The 25,471-nt window shown below is 36.4% G+C and overlaps 1 protein-coding gene across 1 annotated transcript in view; it reads right to left on the reverse strand.

Annotated features, from left to right (window-relative positions):
- The window catches only part of SLC26A7 (solute carrier family 26 member 7), a gene marked incomplete at both ends in the record, with an annotated part of 71,715 nt that overhangs the window by 34,088 nt on the left and 12,156 nt on the right, over positions 1-25,471 (reverse strand). Inside the window, 5 exons of the mRNA XM_082315866.1 lie at positions 614-696; positions 2,035-2,187; positions 9,253-9,413; positions 17,722-17,898; positions 22,020-22,130. Of these exons, the coding sequence (XP_082171992.1) occupies positions 614-696; positions 2,035-2,187; positions 9,253-9,413; positions 17,722-17,898; positions 22,020-22,130 (685 nt within the window). The remainder of the gene's footprint in view (positions 1-613; positions 697-2,034; positions 2,188-9,252; positions 9,414-17,721; positions 17,899-22,019; positions 22,131-25,471) is intronic.

Consider the following 25,471-nt stretch of genomic DNA (forward strand, 5'->3'; position numbering starts at 1 on the left):
GAGTCTGAACATTCTCTCTGACATCTGAACTAATTTCTTTTTCCAGTTAATTATACTGATTTTTTTTTCTTCTCTTCAAGGTCATGGAGAAAAATGTATCACTGTCTGTAGTCAGAATGCTCTTTTCTAGATTAAGCATATCTAAATCTTTTACATTTCCTCAGAAACCACATTTTCTAAAATTACTATATAAGTGAGTGGAGAAGAACGGAGTGTAGTAATCTACAAGCCTTATCTCATTGCAAGTCCTTTCTGCTACAATAATCCAAGGAAACCCTCAAAAAGCAGGTTGCAATAATCTTGTAGAGATTACTCTGTCTTCCTGTCATACGCCTACCAGCCATCATCAGGTACTGAGTACCTAATTTTTATTCCATAAAGTAATGAAAAAGCTATGAAAATTTACAAGAAAGTCTGCATTTTTACAATGATATCTATACAAATATACCTGGTTAACGTGGGGTTGAACTGTGAGAGAGAATTTGAGGAGGTTGGAAAAGAACATAATAGATTTTTGCCATTCCTTATTTCAGAAAACTACTTTGACCTCTTCAGAGACTGTTCTCAGAAGTAAACATATTTAAAAGCCACAAGCTAATGAAAAACACATTACCCCTCAGGAATATGTCCCACAACTTCTAGCCCATAGACGTATTCCATATCAGCATAGTAGCAGGCAACGGATGTAGCAATTATCTATTGATTCAACACAGAAAAAGATGTTATGTTTCTATTGCTTTTAGCTTCTTACATGGTCCCTATTATTGCCTTACTTAAGCACATGACAGTGTCCATGCATTCATCCTTAGATCAATCCCATAAGACAGGGAAGTATTATTACGAAAATTTTTGCAAATGTAGAAGAGAGTCAAAAGAAACTAAGATCTGGACACAACAATGAATTTAGAAAAGATGGTTGAAGAAGGACTATGGTGGAGTTTGGACGTTCTATGTTAATGAAAGTCATCTGTACAAGTCTCTGTAAAGCCTCAGGAACCTTGCCAATCAGTGTCCAAACTGCCCTTATACAGCACGTGCCCCAGACCACTGCCATTCAGGAGAGCATCTTAAAAGAATTCATAATTTAGGTGCTCCTGAGTGGTCTGATTCAGCTGATGTTCTCTGAGCACATCTAATCCAGACTGGCAGTGGAGGGAGTGGAAAGTGTGGCCCTGAGGAGGTTCAAACTCACTTCCCATACTTTTTATGAGATGGACAGACAAATCCCAATAGAACAGACAAAGGCTCCAGTCTGTGATCCTCGGTTTGCTGGTACATTTTATCCAGCATTGTTTAAAAAGCAACACAGAAACAGATCTTAGAGCAGGGACCAGAACCACACTATCTTCTTTTCCAGCATTTTGCCCAAGAAAAATTATTCTTTTGTAAGTAACTTCTTCCAGCAAAAGAAGAGTAATTGTGATGATCCGCTCTGAAAAGCACCTGCCATCATTTTTTAAAATTTTCTTTTAGAGAACTAGAGGAAAACAGAAATCTGTCCTGGTGCTGGTTATTTGACTATAGCCTAATCATTAAAGTAAGGATTTACAATGCAATAGCTAATTTCAATTTAGCATATGTCATGTGAAAGGAAAACTGTAAGTAAAATTACAGAAAACAATAGCTTAGGTATTTAACTTTGCAGATAAATAGCAAGTAACATCTAAGCCACAACTACCCAGCACAAGGCTTGCCTGGAGTTACAAAGTGCCCGTTACTTTTCATTTTCTATTTCAAACTACTTACACTTTAGCATTCTAGGCTTTATGTTCTTGTGATTATGTAAAAAGTAGTAAACACATGAAAAATATTATACAAATTGGAAACGTATGTCACTTCTTTCTTAATTATTTAGTGAAACTATTTCCTGTTCTATGATTTAACATACAGCCATGAAAATTAGCTGTCCATTTAATAAGTGGCAGGTGTGGCTGTGGGTAACTATAGACAACACAGTAAACTTCAGCAGATTAGTTGAACCACTGAAAGCTTTGTAAAGCAAAAAAAAAGTCTGATGTTTGATTTTGTACTTACCAAAACTAGATCGATGGGAAGAACAACTTTAATGTTTCTCTGAAATTTCTCATTCAGTTCTTTAACAAGAACAAGCACCGCAATGCTCAGCAAGGAGAGAAGTAAAGCCTCCAACTGAACTGATCTGATATTCTCAAATATGTAGGCATAAATCTACAGTGAACGGCAAATAACAATCACAGATCAAAAAATATATAATTTTAGGTCACATGCTATGGCATATTCTACACAACTTCAGACAGCTCAAATAATATGTGAGAGCTGAATCAATACTGCAGAAGCCGAGTCATCTGACAAATTGACCTACACTTAAGATTTTGCAAGGAAGAAAATCACCAATTTACTATTGTTAAAATAATATGGACTTTTGGAAACTCAAAAAATACAGCGAATATTTGTATATATGAATTTACAAATTTCTATTGGTAGAAAAAAGAAAGAAAATTCCCGTAAATGTGATATGTATCTTTTTCTTATTCAGTCTCATTAAATTCAGTGAGATAAATGAAGGTTGCACAGAAATGTTGAGAGAAGCCTACATGGACAAAGATTTATTTTCAGTGTCCTTAGCTTGTAACATCCATCAACTGTAATAGTAAAAGTTAGTTCTGAGGAAAAAATTAAAAGACAGAAAGGAGGGGGAAAAAGAAGGAGAGAGAGAGAGAGGAAGAACCAAAAGGGAAAGAAAAATGCAGTAGTGGCTGGATGGAAAGAGAAGCAACAGGAATCTTCCCAGAAGGTCATCCTCTTCAGGGCATCCTCTCCAGTGCATGAGAGGATCCATGCAAATACTTTTTTAGAGTAACTGTACAGCTTCAGCAGGGTGCACTCGATCTCCCTGTTGTTTGCTCTTGCCCATTACACAAACAGTGCTCCATGGAGCACGGATCAGGTCCAGATGCTGCACATCCTAATTAGCTGTCAAGCTTTGTGTACATATGTTATTGGCTAGTTAAATAACTAATATTATCTACTGAGCCCTGTTTCTTTCCCCAGCATAAACTTATAAGTTAAAAGCTTCAAAACAAGAGGTAAAAAGAGAATAGGGGAAGAAGGGGTGATTCACACATCAGTGGCAAGTGCTTTCCAGGGGAAACTCTCCATGGCAAGGTGTGGGAATTGCAGATGCAAGGGTGCGAGGGGCGGGGAATGCTGGACCACGAGGTTCAAAGTCCTGCCGCACTGGGCTCTGGGATGTTGGGGAATGGCTACATCATTGCACATGAGAGGCAGACTGCAGTGTTAAAAGAGAAAGAGGAGACTGGAGCAGAGCTATGGAGCTGCAGATGAGAGGCCCTCAGCTTTTCAGAGGTTAATGTGTGGTGCAACATGCTGTAAAACATGGTTAGAACAATATAGCTGGGTCTATAATGAAGAAAGGAAATGTGGTGCTGAATAGAAGGAACATGCGAAATAGAAATACGGAATAGAATGACCAATGGTGATGAGTAACAGGGAGCTCTGATGAAGAATACAATGTTGTAAGTAACAGAAGAATGCAATTGCCTGCATACCAGCACAGATGACACTGTTGTCAGGGAATTGTAATTTTGGTTCTACTCTCAATTTGAGGGTCTGGAAGATGAGGCATAAATCAGTATCATAATGGATTAACAGAAAGTAATGAAAAAATTCACAAGTTTACTGGAATGGTTAGAAGGGCTGAAGGAAGTTAGAGGGAACTTCTGTCCCAATAAACAAAGAAATATTCAGATCCCTATCACAAGTTTTTTTCAGGCCTCATGAATAAAAGCAATAGTCTATTGCCTGGAGGAATAGAGAGGCATGAAAATGGACATAATACACATGCTTACTAAAGCTGCAGAGGAAAAAGACAAGGTAGGCTCAGTCCCTTGAATTCTGTATTTATATTCTGGGAATTATTGTGTAGCCTGAAATGCAAACTATATAGAGAACAGAAGAAAAAATCTAGGATGTAGATTTAGACTGCATCACAAGTAACTTCTTTTTAAACCTCAACATTAAGGATAGTAAAGTCAAGCAACCTAAGCTTGAAATAATAATATAAAAAAAAGCTGTTTTCTCTGTCAACAACGAAGATTACCGCTAAAATACATGAAAAGTGACACTCGTAGTCTTATCAAAATACAGATTAATAATTTTCTGCCCCAGAGAACCTATTCTCAAATACATGTATAATGCTAATAAGGTTTGACAGTTTGGAGCTTAAATACACATATTTATATTGGACAGGAAAAAGTACTAGAAAAATTATCTTAGGAAAGAACCCTGTTCTAGCAGAAAGGTGGTCAATCTGATGATATATTTTTTTTCCACTATTCTGATTCTGTCACTCCTTGAAGAGTTGATGCTCATTTTGAAGAATGAGTAAATTACAAATAACTTACTGATTTTTCCTCTCTCACCCTTTCTAAGAATATTTTCATAATAATGTAAGGGAAAAAAAAAACCAACCCAAAAACAAAAACAAAATTAAAAAACCTCTAGAAATGGTTGCAGAAAAAGAAGACAAAATGTAATTTTCCTCATAAAGAGGAAACTTTAGTCCAGTCTCTTGAAATTTAGCCCTTGGATTTTTGATTAAGGATGCACAGTGTAACCCAGCACAAACCTTTCTCAGAACCCAGGAAAACATTTCAAAATCAACTTGTTAAATAATATGATATATATGTCATAAATCTGAAGAATGGTAATAAAACCAGAGTTTTTAACCACATATTGTCCCACTGTAATGAGACAACGTGGATTGTGTCTTGAGTGGCTTGGAACTAGTCTCTGTACCCATAATTTTCCAAGAATGCATTTTCAAGAGAGCACAGGACTTGGCGCAGTGCCCAAGCAGAAGCTGTGATTAATTAGGACAAAAGGAGGCAATCTGGAAAACTATGTTGCAAACTGTGCCCACAAACTTACCAAAGACTGAACTAGATCTAAGGTGAAGTGGTAAGAAAAGGGAAGAAATGGATTGATTCCTAATTGTCGAAGTCAAAGAAACATGGGCTTATTTTGAAATGAATGGTGTCTATTGAAGTGTCAGCATTAGCTATCTGTGTTTAAGGTGTTGAATTTAATTTTCCTAGACAAAAAGTGAGACACATGGTTGGGTGAATAAATATAATTCTAATGAAGGATTACAAAGAAATATGCATAAGGTTTTAGAATTTCTGTCTTTCTTTACAAATTGACTAAAGAAGAAGCTTCCATTTAATTTTTAAAAAATATAGCCAAATCTTGTAGACCTTTGTCATAGCTTTTTCAGACTTTGCGACAAACACTTTATATGAACTGCTAGTGTATTCTTTGGTGTTTCTCTTCAAATCATAGCCTTCAGGGTGTCATCTACATCAGCCAATAAATGAGAAAGAATGGGACTACCAATGCTTCGTAACTCATATGAGTTCTGTAGCATGAACAGCTCTACCCCCAAAGTGTCTGTAGCACACTGAAACAATTCTGGCAGCAATACATAAATATTAAATCAATTACTTAATCAGACTAAAGAGCTTCCACTGACTAGTCTGTTCCCAGGTAACCATTCTCTGAAAACCTAAAACTACCGATTTCATGATATGGCCGGCAAAGCCAGGAGACCATTTCACAAACCACTCACAGGCTCTTCAGAAAAAAAGAGCATGTGGCTCTTAACAAGAATGTGGTTAACATATACCATAGCTATCTCTCTATATTATACAGTTCACACATTTTACTGTCCAGTCAGTTACTGTACTCACCCAAAGTGAAAGTCTAAATCCTAAATGTAAGCACCTAAAGCTCAAGCTTGTAATAGCACTGACATCTGATTAAAAAAAAATATTTATAAATGTTTTCATCACAAACATCATTATGAATTCAGTATTTTACATATTTTGATCATGCACTTACTGAAATAATTTAGAAATTCTGTAGCAGAATTTAGTTTGATATTGCAGTGTATGAAGCATTTTTTTGTGTCATTACATAATTAACAAAATTTAAAAATACAGCAATAATGTATTAATTGACCTGTTTGGCTCTCGGTTTTTACATTTATTGCAGTTTTGTGTAAAAATTTCTAATGGAAATGACCTGGCAATATTATGAGGAATCAGTGAACATTTTGGCAATCGATGTAAATTTCTACATAAGTGACAAAAGCAATATTCTAACTCTGCACACATATATATACAGACACTGAATGTCCCTATTCGCATGGGAAATTAATGGCTTTGAGTTCCACTGTATTTTCACATACTTTCATAGAGTAATAATGAACATTGTAACGGTTAATATTCTAGAAAGAATGTGTATTCTGATGTAATAATGAAGTAATCTGAGGGTTTTTTTAATGTATACATGAAAACCTGAAAGACTAGTTCTAAAATGAGTATAGCAGCTGAAGCAAACAAAAGAATTAAAGGAACATATTAGTTAAAACACTTAATACAGTTTAACAGTAGATGACCTCATTGCATTTTCAAAAATGTTTCATTTTGATGTTTGTTAGACAAATATAACACATTGTGGGGAAAAAAGTACAGGCAACTACTGGGAACTATATAGGGAACAAACTGGGAAAAAAAGGGAAAAAAGAACAAAAAAAAGACTAATAGTGGGAACATGAAGGTTTTATCAACTAGTTGCAGCACAACCACAAGAATTTTGCAACAAACTTGCAACACAACCACAAAAGACCCCATTTTGCAAAGTAGGTTTGTTACGTTGCAGGAGTTCATTTTGCAGTGCTGCATTTTCTCAGAAACTTGTGGAAGGATAAATATATCTACACATGGATAAAGGGCAAATATAGATATGTTTTTCTGTTTTCAGATGCTAAGTAAAACTTGATGATGCTTTTCTTGTCCCTTCTAAAAATTAGATCTCACATGTAGTCTACCTTCACCATTTTTCTTCTTCACCTTGCCTTTCCCATTTGTATAATACCAATCGATGGTGCAATGTGCAGCCCTATTGCAGTGTTACAAACCATGTACAGGGAAAATGAAATTTAATAAATTACATAAACTATGTGTAAACACAAAATTCCCATAGGCTCAACGCCAGTGTAGTAGATTTGTTCTCCATATACAAAGCTCATTTTTACATATTTAATCATGATCTCACTTGCTATAAAGAATCCATTTCACTGGCTTGCTTTACTTTCAACTCTCCTATCACACTTTATTAAACATTCTTATTCTTGCTTTGCCAACCCAAAGGCTGCCTGAGGCAAAGCAATCGGCTTTGTGAGTGGGAGGTGTTTTGGAGCACAGAAAGAAAAAAAAGTAAGCAAAAATACCAGTCTTTGGGTTTCAAGAATTTGGAGTAAAGAACATGTCCAGAGAGGCATGCCAAGTTTGCCTTTCACTCTCTAGTTACATGTGCACACTAACATATATCTAATTAGTACAATTTTCATATAAAACTGCCACCACAGAAAAAAAAGATTGTTGAAATCTAAATCTGGTGCTTCTGACTGAGATACTGGACCTTCTTAAAATAACCCATAAGTCTGAACAGATACCAGAAACCTTTTAAAATACTTGTATGGTAAAATTGTCCCTTCTCAATATGAAGCCTTTTTTATTATTCTTTTAAGTTTTACAGAAGATTTTTTGTTTGTTCATTTGCTTTCATATAATTCTACAGACCAATTCAGAACCTTAAAAAAATCAGGAGAATTTTTCTTTGGAAAATATTCAAAGGGGTTTGATTTCAAAAGTGAAGTGAAGGGCAAAGAACTTGTTTCAGATACATTAAAAGATACAAGGGATAAGGGAATAGATTTCTTTCAAAGCATTTGAATGACCTCATTTATGATATCATCAGCACACCAACATGGAAATATTTCTTTGTATCACTGCTGTTCTTTATTATTGCTCGTAATGTATGTTTTGATTATGTCTTGGCTGTGGTACTTAACACCAGTCATCTCTACAAGATGACAATATTCCTATATGTAAGTATAGTCTCCATGGAAACGCCATGAAAAAGAGGCTAGTCACATTTTATGTTAAGAAGTATTTATGAAAAGGTTTTTAAAGAATTAAAAAATATTTTAATATATGATGAATCATTTGTAATATTCTCACAGGCCATCTAACTACTCATAAAAATGGTTATAACACTTTTAGTTATGTCCCTACAAGATAAATTACTTGTGTTTATTATATGTCCCTAATTCTCATTAATAAATTCATCCTGTAAAAAACCTACCAATGGATTATCCATACAAAATGTTATCAAATTTATAAAATACTATGAAATAGCATTCTAAAAAGAAACATCTTCTTATCACAGAATTCACATTAACAAATTTCTCAAAATAATGGGAAAAAATAAAAAGCAAAGCAGTGCAAGAAAATATAGTCAGTGCTTTTAAATAAGGTGTCCTAATTTAGTGGCTAACTAGATGAAGCCTCACTTCATCTGGTAATCAATGCATTTGTTGCTATCAGTGCAATGTAAATATCACCTCAGCAAGTAAATAAAGTTTTATTATGAGCAAAATATCATTTTGATAGATACTATTGTGACACTACTAATGCTCCTGCCAAAAGATTGTCCTCACAGCACCTAAACTCAGTTTGCTGGAATAAGTTACCATAAAGAATATGTTCTCATGTCTTTTATGCAATAAGATTATACAACTTTGCCCTTTAAGGTTTCAGCCAACAATATCTACTTTCCAAAGGGAGTAACCATGATACTGTATGAAAGGTTGTATGCATTTGATAAAAATTACCTTAAAGCTGTACACTTGCTGTGTTTATGGCAAAGCATAAAGCAATAACTAACATATCTAGGGTATTTTTTGCGTAGGAGATCCACAAATCATGTGTCATTTTCCTTTTACAACAATGATGGTCAGGTTTCATTCAGCAAAATATGAAGAAAATATATTTAGAATTATATTTGGATATATCCCTCCCACATGCTGATCCAGGAAGGGTTAACCCTCCCTGCACAAGTGTGTAATTGCTCAGGATAATAAATGGAATTATTGATGCTGTAATACACATATTTTAAATTGGTTACTGTATCCTTTCAAAATAAGACCCATTCCTGTTAATTCTTCATCAAGTTTTCCTAATCTGTTCTCATAAACAGGCCTAGCAACATGAAGGTTTTGGTATTACATCTTCTGTTCATTTCACACACATGCGTAAAAAATTCCTTACACTTATATGTAGCCAAATAGCATAGTTATTTAAAAAAAAGTTAGCTACTGGAATAATCCATGTCTTTTACTGAACTCACATGAAAAAATCCTAGTGGTCCCGATATATATGGCATTTTCATTCCCAGCAGGTACTTCACTTGTGAAGTCACAACGTGTGTAGCTGCTCCTGTTGTCATCGCACTTATCACTGGTTCTGTTAACAAGAAAGTGGCACTGCCCAACTGCAGCATAAACATCGCTACCTAAAAGGCAATGACATGAGTATCAGCAATTATAACAAAATGCAGCTTCCTGGTGATAGGACAATGAGCCAGGGTCCTTTTAATAAAATGTGAGATAAATGAGATAAAGATAAAAAGCAAAAGTCTTTTGAAGGACAACTATAGCTGAAAATTGAACCCATTGAAGCTCTGTGGATTTAACTGCATTACCTTACTCGCATCACTAGTTTCCAGACTCTAACATTAATTTAGTAACAAAGCAGACTCAGAGAAACTGTCTTCATACAATGCTTAGTATTCTCTCCCGCTCAAATAAATAAGCACAGTAAACACTATAAAAACATCAACTCAACACAGCAACATGAAGTAAAGCAACTCAAAAGATGAGGGCTGTGCTAAGGCTCATGCCTGCTCCACTGCTATTCAGCCTGAGTAGGCAAAGGTCCATCTTACCGATTGCTGACATGTCAATATCAGGATTCCCAACCTTAGTAATTTCAACAGCTACCAAATTTATTAGGTGCTAGAACTACAGAGAGATGAGTCTCATGGTGAGAGCTCTGTCATCCTGTGGAGCCCTGCCTTGCCCAGGCTGCTGCACCATCAGATTTCACTTCCCATGCAGTCACACAGCTGCTTTGCTCCTCCGGCAGACCCTTAGCCTCCTGATATCCCACTGACCCTGGCATACTGTTCAATATACCGTGGTATTTCGTGCTCTCATGCTACAATATCATAATATCAAATACATCAAGTATCTCCAGTCCACTACCTCTAGTTATGTCAGCTTCATATGTTGAGGTTTCTGGTTTTGCAGGTGTTCAGGTAAGGGAGCAACAGAAGTTGCTTCAGATGACGGAGGACATCATAAAAATATTTATTTCTTTACAAAGAAACAGGGATGTTTATATAGTTATGTGTTCTGTATGAACAAACTTTATAAACTTATAGTAAAAGTAAACTATTTTAAAGACCTTTAAAATCTACTTCCTGTGCATTTGAGAAATACTTGAACTAACTGAAAGTAGATTATACGTATGCAATCAGAAAATTTAAAATAGGAAGAAAAATTCAACATTCAATTTCATAAACACAATCTCATATACAAACTGGATTTCCCTGCTAGAAAAGAGTAGATTTAGCTATATTTGACCTTGAAGATTATTTCAGCTTTGTTGCAACTTTTACAGAAGTTACATAGTATAGACATATAACGAAAGAATAACATTCCTCTCTAATCCAGGAATCTGGATTGCAGCTGAATCTACAACTATTGTAGATATTTTGTAGGAATATAGGACAAATATCCAAAGTATTATTGTGTACTACTATGTTTTCTCCCCTTATCCCAGACTGCAATCACTCTTTTCCTCTGAAGAATGAGATTTGACAGTTCTTAATTCTTTGAACAAGGTTGTTACATACCTACAAGATGCTACTGTGGTTACCATAACACTTAATCCTTTTCTGACCCATAGTAAGATATTAAGTTACATTTAAATTATCTCCCCTTATAATTAGTTCTGCAGATTCATTAGATAAAAAAGCAGTTTCTTACTTCTGTAATATTTTGTATTTGCTATTCTTCTGTCTGAAAATTTACATGCTCTTGGCACAGAGTTGCTTGTTACGATACTTTCCAAGAGGATCATTTTGTGTTTACCATACTGAATATCATGCTTTTGGAATATATCACAGCCTCCTCTGCTTTATTTTATTTTGTTCTGAAGCTAAAAGAATTATTTCCAAATGTTATCATTCTTTACGCCTGAACACCATTTATTTCTTCAACATAAATCTCACCTGTATGCAGTGAGCTATGAGTATAATAGAAGAAAAGAAACAAAAATACCAAAGTGAGTGGCTTTTCATTTACCACAAAAGCCTCTAGTGTGCAATTTCCTCTTCCATTTGAGAGATTAAATCTGAGATTTTTTTTTCTCTTTCCAACTAATACTATGCGGATGGCTCTGTACTCGAACAATCAGAACATTGATTGCCATTCAAGATTGGACCCCAATAATTATAATTACTGTTATATCCTCACTGAGTAGTAATTTAGTTAGTCAGGCCTAAAACCGATAATTACTAACTTCAGATATTTTGTTTAGCTGTTTGTTCTAACAGCGTGTGTATTCATATATTTAAAACACTGTTCACAGTACCAAAGTTCAAGAAGAATTAAATTCTCTCTTCCCTAGTGAATTTTTGTTTCTTTTCTATGGTCAGTTTGTATTGTATGGATGTGAAATTTCTAACTGTGTAATAGCTTAGTTTCTAGAGAATGAGATGGATGTTTATTTAGCTGTGGAATCAAAACCACAGAGACAATTCTGTGAACCACATGATATCACAGAGACTTCAGCGTCACTCATTTACTTTTTTTTTTTACTTTAGATTTTTTACTTTACTTCAGCATTTTAGGGCGATGCTTCACAGGTAGTAACTAAAAGGTCACATTTCAAACGTATTTTTTATTGTTTGTTTATAATCGTGCATTATGTAAAATACATCCAAACCATGAGAATTGTTTCAGGTAGACAATTTCTGTCGCCATTCAGTTAAACAAGCAGCAGCCTATGTTTGGTCCCCTGTCTCTTACTGCAGAAGGTAGCTCAGGACTTCCAGAAACAAAGGCAATGCTTCATCAGCATGTACATCTTACTCTTTATTTACATTACAGTTAAATAAATGTAGTGTGCGTCCATGTATCTTCCACAGTTAAGATCTAACAATGAAGCAACCAGAACAGAAAACATCCAGGGAGAAGGGCATAATTTTCAGCATAAGCTGGTATGGGAAACTCCTGCTGTCCTCGCAACATGAGTAATGTACAGAAACTGCTTAGATCAAGAGGGGGCAAAAAGTTGTTTTGAAACAAGCCTCCCAAATCTAGTTGCACGTGAGTTTTCTTGACAGATATACTTAAAATTTTTAGCATTTATACAGGCCCAGATCAAGTCTCCACTTAACCCACCATGCCGGGCAACAGGTGTATAGCTTGGCTGTTTTTTGGATAAACACTTTAAACTAAACTGAGCAGACAGCACACAATTGCATCACATTGCATTATGTCATAAAATCTTTCACCCACTAAGCAATAACAAAAATGTAGAAAGTTCAATATTCTTAAAGAAATTTCTAATAATCTACTTTATCTTTGCTGTGTTCATGACGCTCACTGTTGCGAGTTTCCGTCTTATTTTCAGATATATTGTATGATTTTTCTTCCTTCTTGATGCAGACAAACTACAGGCAAAACTGACAGTGAAGTGTCAGAACAGAAAGGAAAAAAAAAAAAGCCAAAGGCAAATATGTTTCTCTTTTCACTATTTGTACTAATACCGGGCTTTTCTTAAACTGTAAAAGGAACAAAATTTTCACCTATTTTAGACATATTCTAGTCTCTAGAATTTTTCATTTTTCAAGATTTAGTTCTTAGGGGATGAAGGAATATTTTGGAGAGAGAACAATCACAGTAACAAAAATGGTTTGAAAGGCACATGACTCTAGTTTCTTTGTGTGGCTTTTTCAGTACGTCACACCATGTAAGAAGGCTCATTAAGAAGTAACTTTCTTGAGATGAATTTTGCTTTCACCAGGTATACATTCTTGATTAACTTCATGTGAATGAAATCAGGAGCTGTCAGAGAAAGGAGAAAAAAAAAATCACAGGAGAAAGTGAGGGAAATCAGCCTTGAGTTAATGTGCAGTAAAGGAGAAAAGATCATGGAAACAAGTTATAAAACCAAGTGATTAGACAGAAGTGTGGAAGGTGGGATTTCTAAAAAAAAATAATAGAAAAAAAAAAGAACACTGAAGTTCAGAATGGAAGAAAAAGAATGCAAAGGGAACCTTTTCTTGCAGCTGTCTTTACTGCTCCATTGTTTTATTCTGACAAGTAGAAGAAGAGAATGGGGATTTAGCCAGGAGAAGAGAAAGGATTAATTGCAAAAAGCAAAGCCCTCTACGTTGATTAATTCAAGCCCTTTTGGTTCTTGTCCACTTTCAATACTTTCTTCCCATGACAACGTACTCAGTTTATTATTGTTAAAATTCCACTCTCACTGTGTAGTCAATCTAACTTTACGGCCAGTAAAAATTTTTATCACGTAATGGCTCTTTGGAAATCACTAATCTCAAACTTTCTGTCCACAGTAATTGAAAGGCTGATATCATGTTACCTGCTGCATTAATTCAGTTTTGGAGAATGAATTTTAAACCCCTCAAAACTCCACATTCTGGAAGGTGTGAGTTTTTTTCACTGTTAAACTGGACAAAAAGTGGTGGTACTCTTTCTGATCATTTGCTGCATAGGCTAAGACGACAAGATCAGCCATGAGGAGTATCTTTTGGAAGGAAACAGTACAGACTGTGAGCCTCTCATTTAGTATGTTTTATTGGTTATCTCAAAATCAAAGGTTGCAAAAGTGAAAACGTCTATGGACTGCCCAGAGACAAGTCAGGCACAGACAGTTCAGCTTGACTGAGCTGTCAATTTAAAATTCTTCACAGCCTGTTTCAATAAACATAATTGGTAGCACTTGGTCTTTCGAATTGCAGCTCTTAAGTTCATTGTGGGTGGCTTCAGAGTGTTTGGTAGCTTCTGATGGTGCGTGGAGTGAGCTTTCCTCACTCCAGGACCTGAAAAAAACTTCTTTCTGTGGTCTTTCTGGACTAACACGTAGCACGCTGCACCATAATTGTGGGAACCAGGACTCCCATCCAGCCTAGTTGTACTTTTCAAGATACAGAATATGAGCCTGCAAGAAGTTATTTCCACTGTGAAAGAAAAATGAACTCTTCCTGATTATCACTGTATAATAAAGACTCATGTTCGTACCTCATGAAAAACTATGTATAACATAGAATAATGCAGCATCATTTTCCCCACAGGGAAACAAAGCTTTGGACAAGAATATTAGCCTTACAAAAACACACTTCATATTCAAATGTGCTCCTTCATTATTAAGCAAATGGCTAATTCACCAGGTAAATTTGTTCTCCTGATAGCCAGAAACATTTTTTATTTCCAATATTGTACATCAGCAGCTAATTATATGTACGTTTTTTAAAGCAGCTGAAAGACTTACCAGTAAAAGTGTAGAAGACTGGAATGCAATAACCAGATATTTCTGATTTACAGAAAGGTAGCACAACTGAAGTCTGTAGCACTGCAGTCCTTAGGAGAATAAAGCTTTTTTTCTAGGATAAAAATTATTTTTTCTCACTTTGAACTGCAAACAGCTTTCCTCTATTTATTCAGCAAATTTAACGTTGAATTTCAATTTAGTATGCTGAAGTTTTTTATGCACACATATATTTATACAAGTGTTCTTGCACATATAATATACTAATAGGAAAAAAAATCTTACACTAAAGCTTTTCTTGAGGATTTTTTGATGCTGTAAACGCATCATCCAATTCTAATTACAAAATTCTTCCATAAGCATCTGTTATGTTCCATCATTTCCTCTCCCCATCAATACCTCTGAGGTATTTAAAATCAGGGAATAATTCCATTAACTTTATTAGCTTTCCATGCCCTGTTTATCTTTACAGTATAGCAGTTACACAAACATTAAAAAAGTCTGCATTTTACCTTCCATTCTGCTTGTAAAAATGAAATAGTCTCTGTGAATGCATTATATTAAACATTTTGGGTAATTACAGTTTTTATTTTATGTTTACTTATTTTCTGTTTTAACAGTATGTTATCTTCATCAGAATGCCTCTTAAGATAATTAAATATATTCCCTCTTTTATAAACACTTCCTCAAACATTAGATTTAAAAAGCAGTTTAGGAATCCAAAATGTATTACTTGAAAAAATTTAGGCAGCTAAGCCCCAAATTTCAGATCTTATAAGTGCCACCTGTTCTTGTCTGATGATAGAAACCAGTTCTAATTTATTTCATGTCTAGATGGCACTGAGATTCAGAAAGCCTGCTCAGAGCTTGCCTCACACACAAATGCACTCTTATGGTCTTCACAAAACACAAAGCAGCCAACAGCAGTTCATCTCAAAAACACACCTCTTCCCTTTGCCTTCCCTCCGTGACTCACTATATCTTGTATGTTTTTTCCTTTTTTTTCTTTAACATTATTTGCTGATTAGAGTACTTAGCCATGCTACTGGAAACATAGTATCAAATTGCTTTTCTGGCCAAGGAGGTTCAGAGGTTCTTTACCTACTATTTCTAAGAAGGAACCAGCTGTTTTGAAGAGGGACATTTCATCCTTCGTGTGGAAGCCGCCCAAGGTATGGAATAGTCATAGCATCAGTCGTTTTTGTGTAATTAGTGGCTGGTTAGAGCATTGTATTTTGACTTTTTTCAGTATAAAGAAACAGTCTTATAGCAGACACTATAACCCAGGTCTGCTCCATTCCCAGAGAAGTACCATCCCAACTACCAACTACACTGACAATTCCACTTCTTTTTGTATTTCAGGATGTCTTCAATGGAAACCTGTTGCCTCAAAATGCATCACATCATTATTCTTCTTGTCCCAGAGTACCTCATCTATTCCAGGCTATTCATTAATTTCTAGTTTAATCTGATAAGTAGAAGCAGGTCACTGATTCAGCTATCCATTACAAGCAAGATGTGCCCTGTCACCTTATCTGGGAACTGCAGCAACTGTTAGCCGGGAGACTGGAATCATGATGAGAAATGTGGATTCCCATGCTTAACAGCACCTGAGATGATGGCAAAGTTTAATCACAGCCTTGATCCAGACTTTCACTTGCATATTGCATGTCAGTAGCTTCAAGGCACTCCTCTAGGAAATAAGTATTTTAATCTGGTCTCTAACCATTAAACTCACATAAATGACTAGTGGCAGCCCTACAAGCACCAGCTGTATTAGTATGACTTTAGTGCAAGTGACATTACTGACTTGGGAGGGGAGCCCATGCATGTGGCACAGTTCCCTATCAGACCTGCTTTGAAGATGCAGGCAGAGGATTTTCTAGTTCTTCTCATTCCAATCAGGCTTAAACAGGCCATAGGCTGAGATAAGTCAGCTGGTGCGGTTGAAGGCATATGAAAAAGCAGAACTTTTCAGAATGAAAGAGTAAGAGGTCTAGAGGGTTTACACACCTAATAGGATTCTGCAGCAGCTAAGCAAAAAATTTCTGCATTGGATTTTGAAGTTAGATCAAATACAGGCACCAACTTCCCGCTTGAGACATTTTGGCCTCTCTGAGGACGATGTAGGAGATTGTCAGGCTGTGAGCATAGCAATCCCACATGAAGAGCTTTGTGCATGCTCAAAGGACTCTGCTGTTACAAGCACCCTGCACATGATGCAGTGTTGTGTTGCACACACTGGTGCAACGAGACAGCACATGCAACAGCCAGGCACAATCAGCATCAGCTCTACTCCATATATTGTCTGTAGGGTTTCCCTCATGCTGCTACCCCAAGCCATAAGTTTGTAACCAATAAAAGAATGAAAAAAATGCAACAGTAATGACCATGCTTCTTGATATTTCCTACCGACTAACATAAGCATATGCCCCAGTTCCTGCTAAGCGTGCGGGGCACTGGAGATCCCATTCTGGGCTCCTTCGCTCATCCTCTGCGTGTTAGAGGGATCCAAAACACCACGCACAAGGGTCTGAGTTTCCTTCAGGAGGCCAGGTACCCAGGACGTGTTGCAATGCCGACTGCTGGAACATTTCTTCCATTTTAATATTTACAAGGAAAGAGGGAAGCCTTCTTTGAAGACCTAAGCAACTGGCAATGGATAAAGGAACTCAGCACTTGTGGTCAGAATAGGAAAAGAGAAAAAATTTAAAAGACCTCTGATCATTTGAATAAGCTTTGGAGAATCATTTGATGACATCTGTTTTACTAATTTATTTCACTTTAATGATGGGTGTGTGAACTCTAAAGAGAATTTAAAGACATTTTCCCTACTGTTTTTAATTATTGAATATTGTATAGTATTTCTTTTCAAGCCAAGAGCAATAGAAAACCTCAGGAATATGTCAATGCTTACCAGGAGCTGACTCATGTTTTCTCTCAAGGAGAAGGAAAGGGAGCACCAACAGCAACTGAATATTATATTAGAGCTGACTGAATGTGGTTTTACTTCATATTGCAACACCCTAGGAGCATGTATACAGACAATTACTACATCTCAACAAAGGAGCAGCAAATTCTTAAAACATATTGATTACATCATTCATGAACATCAGACCAGACCCATGGTCAGTTTTTCTCAGAGAAGAGAAAAAAAAAAAAATAGTGTTACAAAAGTCATAGCTGTCACAAATGCAATGTATCATCAGTAACATACAGAATATGTGTTCACCACCGACCTGAATGATTCCTCCTAGAAATGAAACTGCTGCTGCAACTCCAATCCTCTGCATTTCAAACTCTGATAGGCCCAAAACTCCTGAATTATTGTTTGTAGTGAAATTAGTGCTGACTGAAGGAACAAGACGCTCAACTGCGTTGGCAGATATTAAGGAAGTTAAAGCAAAAGTTCCTGTAAAAAAAGTCATGCATTAGTCACCAATCATTCTATATCTGTCTGTACTCATGACTCATGGTCTCTTTTTTAAAACTTGGACATTATGAGTGAAAGTGCCATTTTGTGTATTTCTGTCATGCTAAGAACAATTTTTAAGGTAATCTTTTTATGTAATGCACATTTCTTCCTGTAAAATACCACTTGTACATGTGAATTAAATGGCAATTTTTTTGTGAGCATATTCATTTAGACATGTTAACAAAAGAGGTACGAACACAACAGTTCACAATGTTTTTAAGTTATCAGAAATGCTTTTAACTCACTCTAAGTGTGATGAAACAGCTTTTTGTTTGAGGATCCCAAATGTTCACCATTCAAATTGCTAGGACAATTAATTCATGCTGTATACATAGTACCTAACCCATTATAGTTAGCAAATGTGTACGTTTGAAAACTCAACAATCTGCACTCTAATAAATGGAGGCAGATTATGAGAGAAACATTTATTTGCTGAGAGAGGTAAAGCAAGTTTAATGATACGCAGATAAATAAGGATGATAATTCAATATTAAAAAGCATAAACACATCATGCAGAGCTCTAAAACCATAAGAAATGCCCTACTATGTCAGAACAATGGTCCATCTTGCACAGTACTCTGCCGCCAGCTGTCACAATTGGAGGTGTTACCCAGGGAAAGCACACAAGCCTGGCCGCTTTCTGCAGGCCATTCCCTTCATAATCCCCCAGCATCCATAGCTCTTGTGTTAGGGAAGCACATCCTTATCTGGCCCTTTTAGATTTTGTTTATGGACTAGCATTCATGAATTTGTCAAATCTCTGTTTGAACCTGCTTGTATTTTCTGCTTCCACAATGTCCTCTGGGAGAAGGTTCCAGAAGTTCACCATCTGCTGCAGTATTTTCTTTAATCTATCCTTTAAAAATCTTTTGAAGTGGTCTCTCACCAGTTTCATTGAGGTCTCTCTATTTCTACTGTTGCAGGACCTGGTGAACACAGTTCCACCTTCACCTTGGGCTTCATAGAGTAAACCTCCAGCATGAATTTGTTGGGAACCTACCAGGGACAACTCCACCCTGAAAAATGACCACTAAGTCCTACCTTTTGCTTCTTATCCTTTAACCTGCTAATAATTAATGAAAGAACTTTTCTTCTATCACAAGGGCAACTTAGTTTCTTTAGTAACATTTGACGTGGAACTTTATCAGTAGCTGTTTGACCATTCTGATATCTTATTCAAAGTATTTCCTTTTCCATGTGCTTACTGACATACAGTACTCTAGGAGGTTAGTGAGGCAGGATTTTCCTTTACAGGAGCTACATTAACTCCTCTGATTATACTCACTTTAACAGACTCTGATTATACATATCTTTCAGTGATCTTATTTTTTATTATAGTCTACAATAACAGGGGTGCGAGACAGGTCTGCAGTTCCCAGGATTCCCTCCAGAGCCCTACCGGCAGATGAAATTACACTGCTAATTTGACAGTCCTGTGACCTTGTCAGAAAGGTGTCCCACAAGTTTCTTCCCTGGCTTGCTTATTTTGATGTATTTAAAGAACCTTTAACTACCAGTTTGATCATCCTCTCCATGGCACTCTTCAAATTCCTTTTTTTTAGCCTCCTGTTTGACCTACCACATTTCATGGCTTTTCTGCTCACCTCATTTGGTCAAGCTTTCCACTTTTCAAGTGCCAAACTCTTCCCTATGACAGTCCCCTCAATTTTCCTGTTGAACCATGAAGGATTTTTTTGGATCACATCTTCTTTTTTGAATCATGATACACATTTTACCTGGGCCTAAAATACAGTTTTTTCAAACAACATTCAGGATACTTGTAGACATCTTGCTTTTCAAATTGCTCCTTTTTCTTTTAAACCCATTGCCTCCTTTCTACTTTTTTTCCCTCCCATAAAATTGTATTTGAAAACATTTTACATAAAATTCTATCTGAAATCAAATGTCTATGTGTGGTGTTATGACAGATGAAACTGCCTCAGAGAATCCTCAAAGATCAATTATAACAAAAGTAGTAGAGAAAAAGGTGTAGGGGTTTGTTGCTCAGGTGAGTAATCTTTCAAATTAGATCAGCTGTGTCAGAGAAGAGACAGTTCAAGTGAGTAAAAGTTGACAGAACTTGGCCATTGATGAATTTTCCTTTTCGTATTAACATAACTAACTTCACTAACAAAGGACAACTTTTATAGCCTGCATACATATGGAGAGTCCCGTTGATCTTACAGAAAATGCTGGTAGAAGAGATTGTCACCAAAGTATGTGAAGAATTACAGAGCATTTGGGGATCTGAGGCAGGCGGTATAGCTCCAGATCAGCCTGCACACCATAACGCCTTAACTGATGCTGGTGGGATGAGTGCATGAGACATTTCTACTGAAAGGATCAACAGCATATGTCACACACATTTATTTTAAAGAAATCTTCACGATAGCAAAAGAACTGCTTTGTTTCCTTTTTTTCTTAAGATTAAATTCTGGAATAGACACCTGTGAAAGGAACAGGTTTCCACACCAAGGACTGTGCAGGAATCTGTGGCCATGGAGCTGTGGGACTCAGCAAATCTTCTCTGAACAGTATTCCCTCCCAAGGATAAAACATCAGACTTAGCTGCTTATACTTATCCATTTTATCATCTTTTTTCATTCCTAGAATTTATGTCAGCCAGATACTTATTTATTTATTTTCCTACATATGATCCTATAATGGATTCTTGTCTTCCTGATAATCTTAGACCAACAAACTGCTCACAACACACTGCTAAATTATTCATTTTTAATATATTTAATGAAAAAAAGTTCAAAAAAGTGTACTAATCTATCTCTACTTGTGTCAAAATTATTTTCCAAATTCTGAATTGTCACTTTTTTTTGAATGCTTCTCTTTCTTACATGAGCTGAGTACATGCTGTCACTCATTACAGCAACAAGTCATTAACAACATCCACAGACCCTTCTCAGACATCAAAAGGCTCAAATATTTTCTGTGCCTTTAGGGAAAACAAACTTTCAGCTTTCCTTTTGCTGTAAGACAATTTATAGCTGTTCAGCAATTTTTAATAATTTAACTGAATATTTTTGAACAAAAATGGTGTTCGGAATATGTGGCTAACTTCTTACTAAAACATTTGTCAGTGCATACACTCGAGCAATCAGATTCTGCAGAGTCCATTTTGTGTGTAATTACCCAGAACCATCTTTCCTCCTCTCAGGAGTTTTTTTCCTCCACAAGGAAAACATAGCTCCTCCCTGCTTAAATCCTCTGATGACCACAGGGGCTGTTTCCCTTTACCCAGTCCTACCGTGCTTTACTACTGGGCCTGTCTTGTCCTTCCTGCAAACTTCAGAGGCCACCAAGTGCCCAGTTCAGCACAACGAAGAACTTGTGGTTCAATCTCATGAGTATTATTTCCAACTTTGGTCTATAACTTGGGTTCTTTGGAGTCAGAAACAGAGCATTCACCAACCTAGTAGGAGATCAAAGTCATTCAACTCTTGCAGCTGCTGTTGGCTCTGCTGAGGGTAAACAAGTAACTCATAACTACTAGCATAGTAGCCAGAGAGCACCTTTTGCTGCCTACCTAGTTACTCCACAAGTGAACAGGAGTTGTACTGAACTCACTGGGAGAATCTCTAGCTTTAATATTATAGCAGGTAATAGAAAACTTTTTTTCTTAGAAATGTAGTGTTTGTGTTTTAGACAGGTGAGAAGTAATGTGTGCTTTCTATAGTTTAAGAAGCAGTTGAGCCTTTTTCATTCCTGTTTGCATATATCTTGTTGGTTGAGCCCTTTGTTAAAATCTTAGCCTGAAGCATATTTCTAAAGTAGAGTTAAAATACAAAAGCTCTTAGTAAACTACATTTACAAAGGAAGTGTCAATGCAATATTAAATTATAATGGCAGGAGTAACTCCAATATATTCTTAATGAGGTTCTTTAAAGTACTTAAACTGGCAAAAAATAGTTGTAAAAAGAAGCACAAAACCATCTTATTTCTGTTTAGTCTTAGATAATTTTTCTTCCATTGATCTTATAACAAAAAAAAATGTTCAGTTTCCAATTCCTTATTTCTGAAAATATTTTTAGCAAATAGACACTTACCTGTTGCAACATGATGTCCCATTCCAAATATGGCATAAATAATGACAGGGAAGAAAGAGCCATATAAACCAAAAACTGGATGGACTGAAGACAGAACCGCAAAGGCCAGCCCTATAGAAAATTAAATGGAATTACTTCACTATATAAAGATAAAACTGTTCTGCGTTCGATTTTTTTTTTTTTATGAGGAAATGTCTACAATTTTATTAAGAGCAGGAAAAAAAACACCTTCCTTTACAAAAACATAGAGCATAAGCCAACTACTGTACAACAAGGATCAGGAAGAACTGTGGGAAGTTTTTCATTTATTGTCTGTCATCAAAATCCTCACACTTTCTTCTGAGTCTTGGGCACCAGCAGAAACAAATAGGTCACAGATACAACCTATGGCACCAGCTACCATGTTTCCAGGTTGTCTCCATCAGTGTTTCCAAACAATTTTTTAATAGACAGTCCTCACAGGAGGAGGCAGCACCGTTTCAGCCCCACCCTCACAGACATGAGTTTGAGATTGCCAGGGGTCCAGGCGGTCAGACGGTTATTTCTTACAAACAGTTCAAAACCTATAACTTTGGTTTGGATGGAGCCCCTTCAGTCTGCTTTCTTCTAATTTCTTAAACAAAAAAAATATTCCAGAGTTCATTGTCTTTAAGTGCCTGGGTTTTTTAATCCTTTAGATATTAACATTTTTCTTTTTTTGTTATGCAAACCTGTCGGTCCAGAAACAGAAAGTATTTGACTTTCATGTTGAGATGGAGAATGAACTGAATTGGTTAGGATTTAACTTTACAGACTTACTAGTTACCTTCATTGTTTAGCTATAGAGGACAGTATTCATCTTTTTCTTAGAAAGTCTCAGAATATGCCAAGAAATCATCTTTTAACAGAGATGTTCCTGCAAAGCAGAGCTTTGGTTGCTGTTTAACTTTAGACACTTAAGTCTGCATTGACTTCTTACAAGTCAGCAGAAAGAGACTCCGTAGACTGTGCTTCAGATCAGCAGCCTCTACTGCCATTTCACAGTTTTTTTCTCCTAGAAATTAAGAGTAGGAGAAATTGCCTCGCAGAGTTGCTCTGTAAATCTTGGTGAATACCTTGTTGTGCAGCAGGGAAGACAAGATTGGCTTGTATAACACGCAGCGTGCCTTTCTGAAGTCCACCTTCAACCTATGTGACCAGTCTGAGGTAGTGTATATGTCTGTGTATTGGGAGAACGACCACGCATGGTCTGCGACAGAGGTGATTCAGATCTATGAAATGGAGTTGCCTTCTGTGTACATTTGAAACCTCCAAAGAAAATTAAATGTGTAGGACTAATTGTTCTCACCAAACTTTCCTGGCTGCTCCAGAGAGCATTTTTTACTTGAAACATTGGTGTATGGGGTTTTAATAATATGGAGAGTGCCAAAGAGTATCTTTGCTTATAGGCTTTCAGTGGCAATTCTGAACACTCTGATTCAGGAGCTCTCTTCTTGAACTGGCATTTGAGTTTGTAACAAAGAGCACATGGTGGGGGGAGGCAATAAAATGCCAAAAGGCCAGAAGTGTCAAGTTCCCCATGAAGCAGACAAGGCCTAGCAGTCTACCCATTCTTAGCAAAACATCACCGTGAAGATTTTGCTGAGATGGATCTTAGTTGTATCATCTTCATCCACACTGTACTCAGCAAAGCAGCACTATCAATTATGACTTGGAGAGGAGAGAAGGTATTTTAAAACATGTCTGTTTTAAAACTTTGATGCCTTCTTTTAAACAGAAATGGGCTTCATTGCTCTTTTGCCTTTTAATCAGCATATCTACTGATCATCACTTCTGCTTTTTTCTCTTAGAACACCATTATCATGAACCAGAAAGATCTCTGAAATTATAGTTCTACATCATGTTCACATGATCAATAGCTGTAAAAGAAGATTCTGACCCAAGAGCAACACAGAAGGATGTGCCTGAGGAGAATAAAAACAGCACAGGAGAGAACGGCATGACCCTATTCAGACAAAAGTGAGCATGGGGAAAAAAAAATAGAGAAAAGGAGAAAGAGATTTTTAAGGTTTGTTCAAGACTGAAAAGCTCTTCCATTATAACCATTGTAAGAACTAAACCAAAAACAAACAAAAACTTTGTAATTAATTTGCTAGTAGAATACCACTCACACAGATATTCCAGTCTTGCAAAAAAGCATTATGCAAGGCTAATTTATTTTACTTTCCAAAAAGTAAAGGAACCAGCAAAATCAGTATAACTTCAGCCACACTTTAATTATAACAACATAACTGAAATTAAGTGACCTCTTTGTGTGGGCAAGCATAAGGGAAATATACACAAGATTCAGTACTGAATGCTGAGCCAGGTATATACTTTACAAGCACTATTGGGAAGAGGACTATAAACCCTAGTTAAGATGATCTGCAAAATTCTCTGTGTTTAAGATACTCATTAAATGAAAGGAATTCTCTAACACTAAACCAGACAATTACAAATATAGAACATTTTCATCTGAAAACATTCTTATTTCCAAAAATTCTTATTTAGACACTGCAGAACAGCTACACAATGCATAGAGAACTCACCTTGGTGAGTTCCTTTGCATGCTCTTCTCCTTGCATTTTTTTTTTCAAATGTTTGGACTTCACCGGTTATTACAAGGGAAGCACAAAACCTCCCTCTTTGCTAGGAAAGGTTAACAATTTTGAAAGACATGTTTTGAAATATCAAGTTCATTTTGCAGAAAAGAGATTACGTTCATATAATTTTTAAGCTTGTGCCTCAACTGTGTTAATTTTGGACCTTGAAATTTTCCTTATAAAATCTACATAGTTCACTTTTAATAGGTTTTCACCCTAAGTAACTTCAACCTAAGTAACACTCAGTTCAAGAGGAGGTTAGCTTAGAAGTTGTACAAAACAAAACAGAAGGGTATAGTACTACACTGAAGGCTAAGCTAAAATATTTCCAGAAGAGGGACTACTAGCTCTTTTACTATTCAGTATTTCCAATTAATCCAGGATTAAGAACAGCATACATTGTTCTTTCCTCTCAACATTTACAAGGAAAACAAGGGTTCAGCTACCACAAAATATTCTGTCATCATCTGGCTGTAAAAGCCAATTCTCACTTCTCTACATGTGTTTACTTTGGTTTTGTTTCCTAAGACCTTCTGAATCTGAAACATTTGACAATTATGGGCAGATTGTGTTTGATCCAGCATAAACTGTACATGTTGTGGATAGAGCACAAGAAGCTCAACCCAGCCCTAGATCATGCACACAGAAACTGTGTCAACATCTCAGTTCAGCTCTCTGAACAGGGCTGAGAGGAACAGAGGGACACAACCTGAATGAACTCTTACTGCAAGAAGAACTGGCCGACAGAAATCTCGCATGAATCCTGTTAAACTGCGGGAAAGGGGTTACCTTGCCTAGCAAACCCCCAGCATCCAACAGGAATTTTGCTTT

This window comes from Platalea leucorodia, assembly GCF_965183815.1.
Source record: "Platalea leucorodia genome assembly, chromosome: 1".
Taxonomy (NCBI): Eukaryota; Metazoa; Chordata; class Aves; order Pelecaniformes; family Threskiornithidae; genus Platalea; species Platalea leucorodia.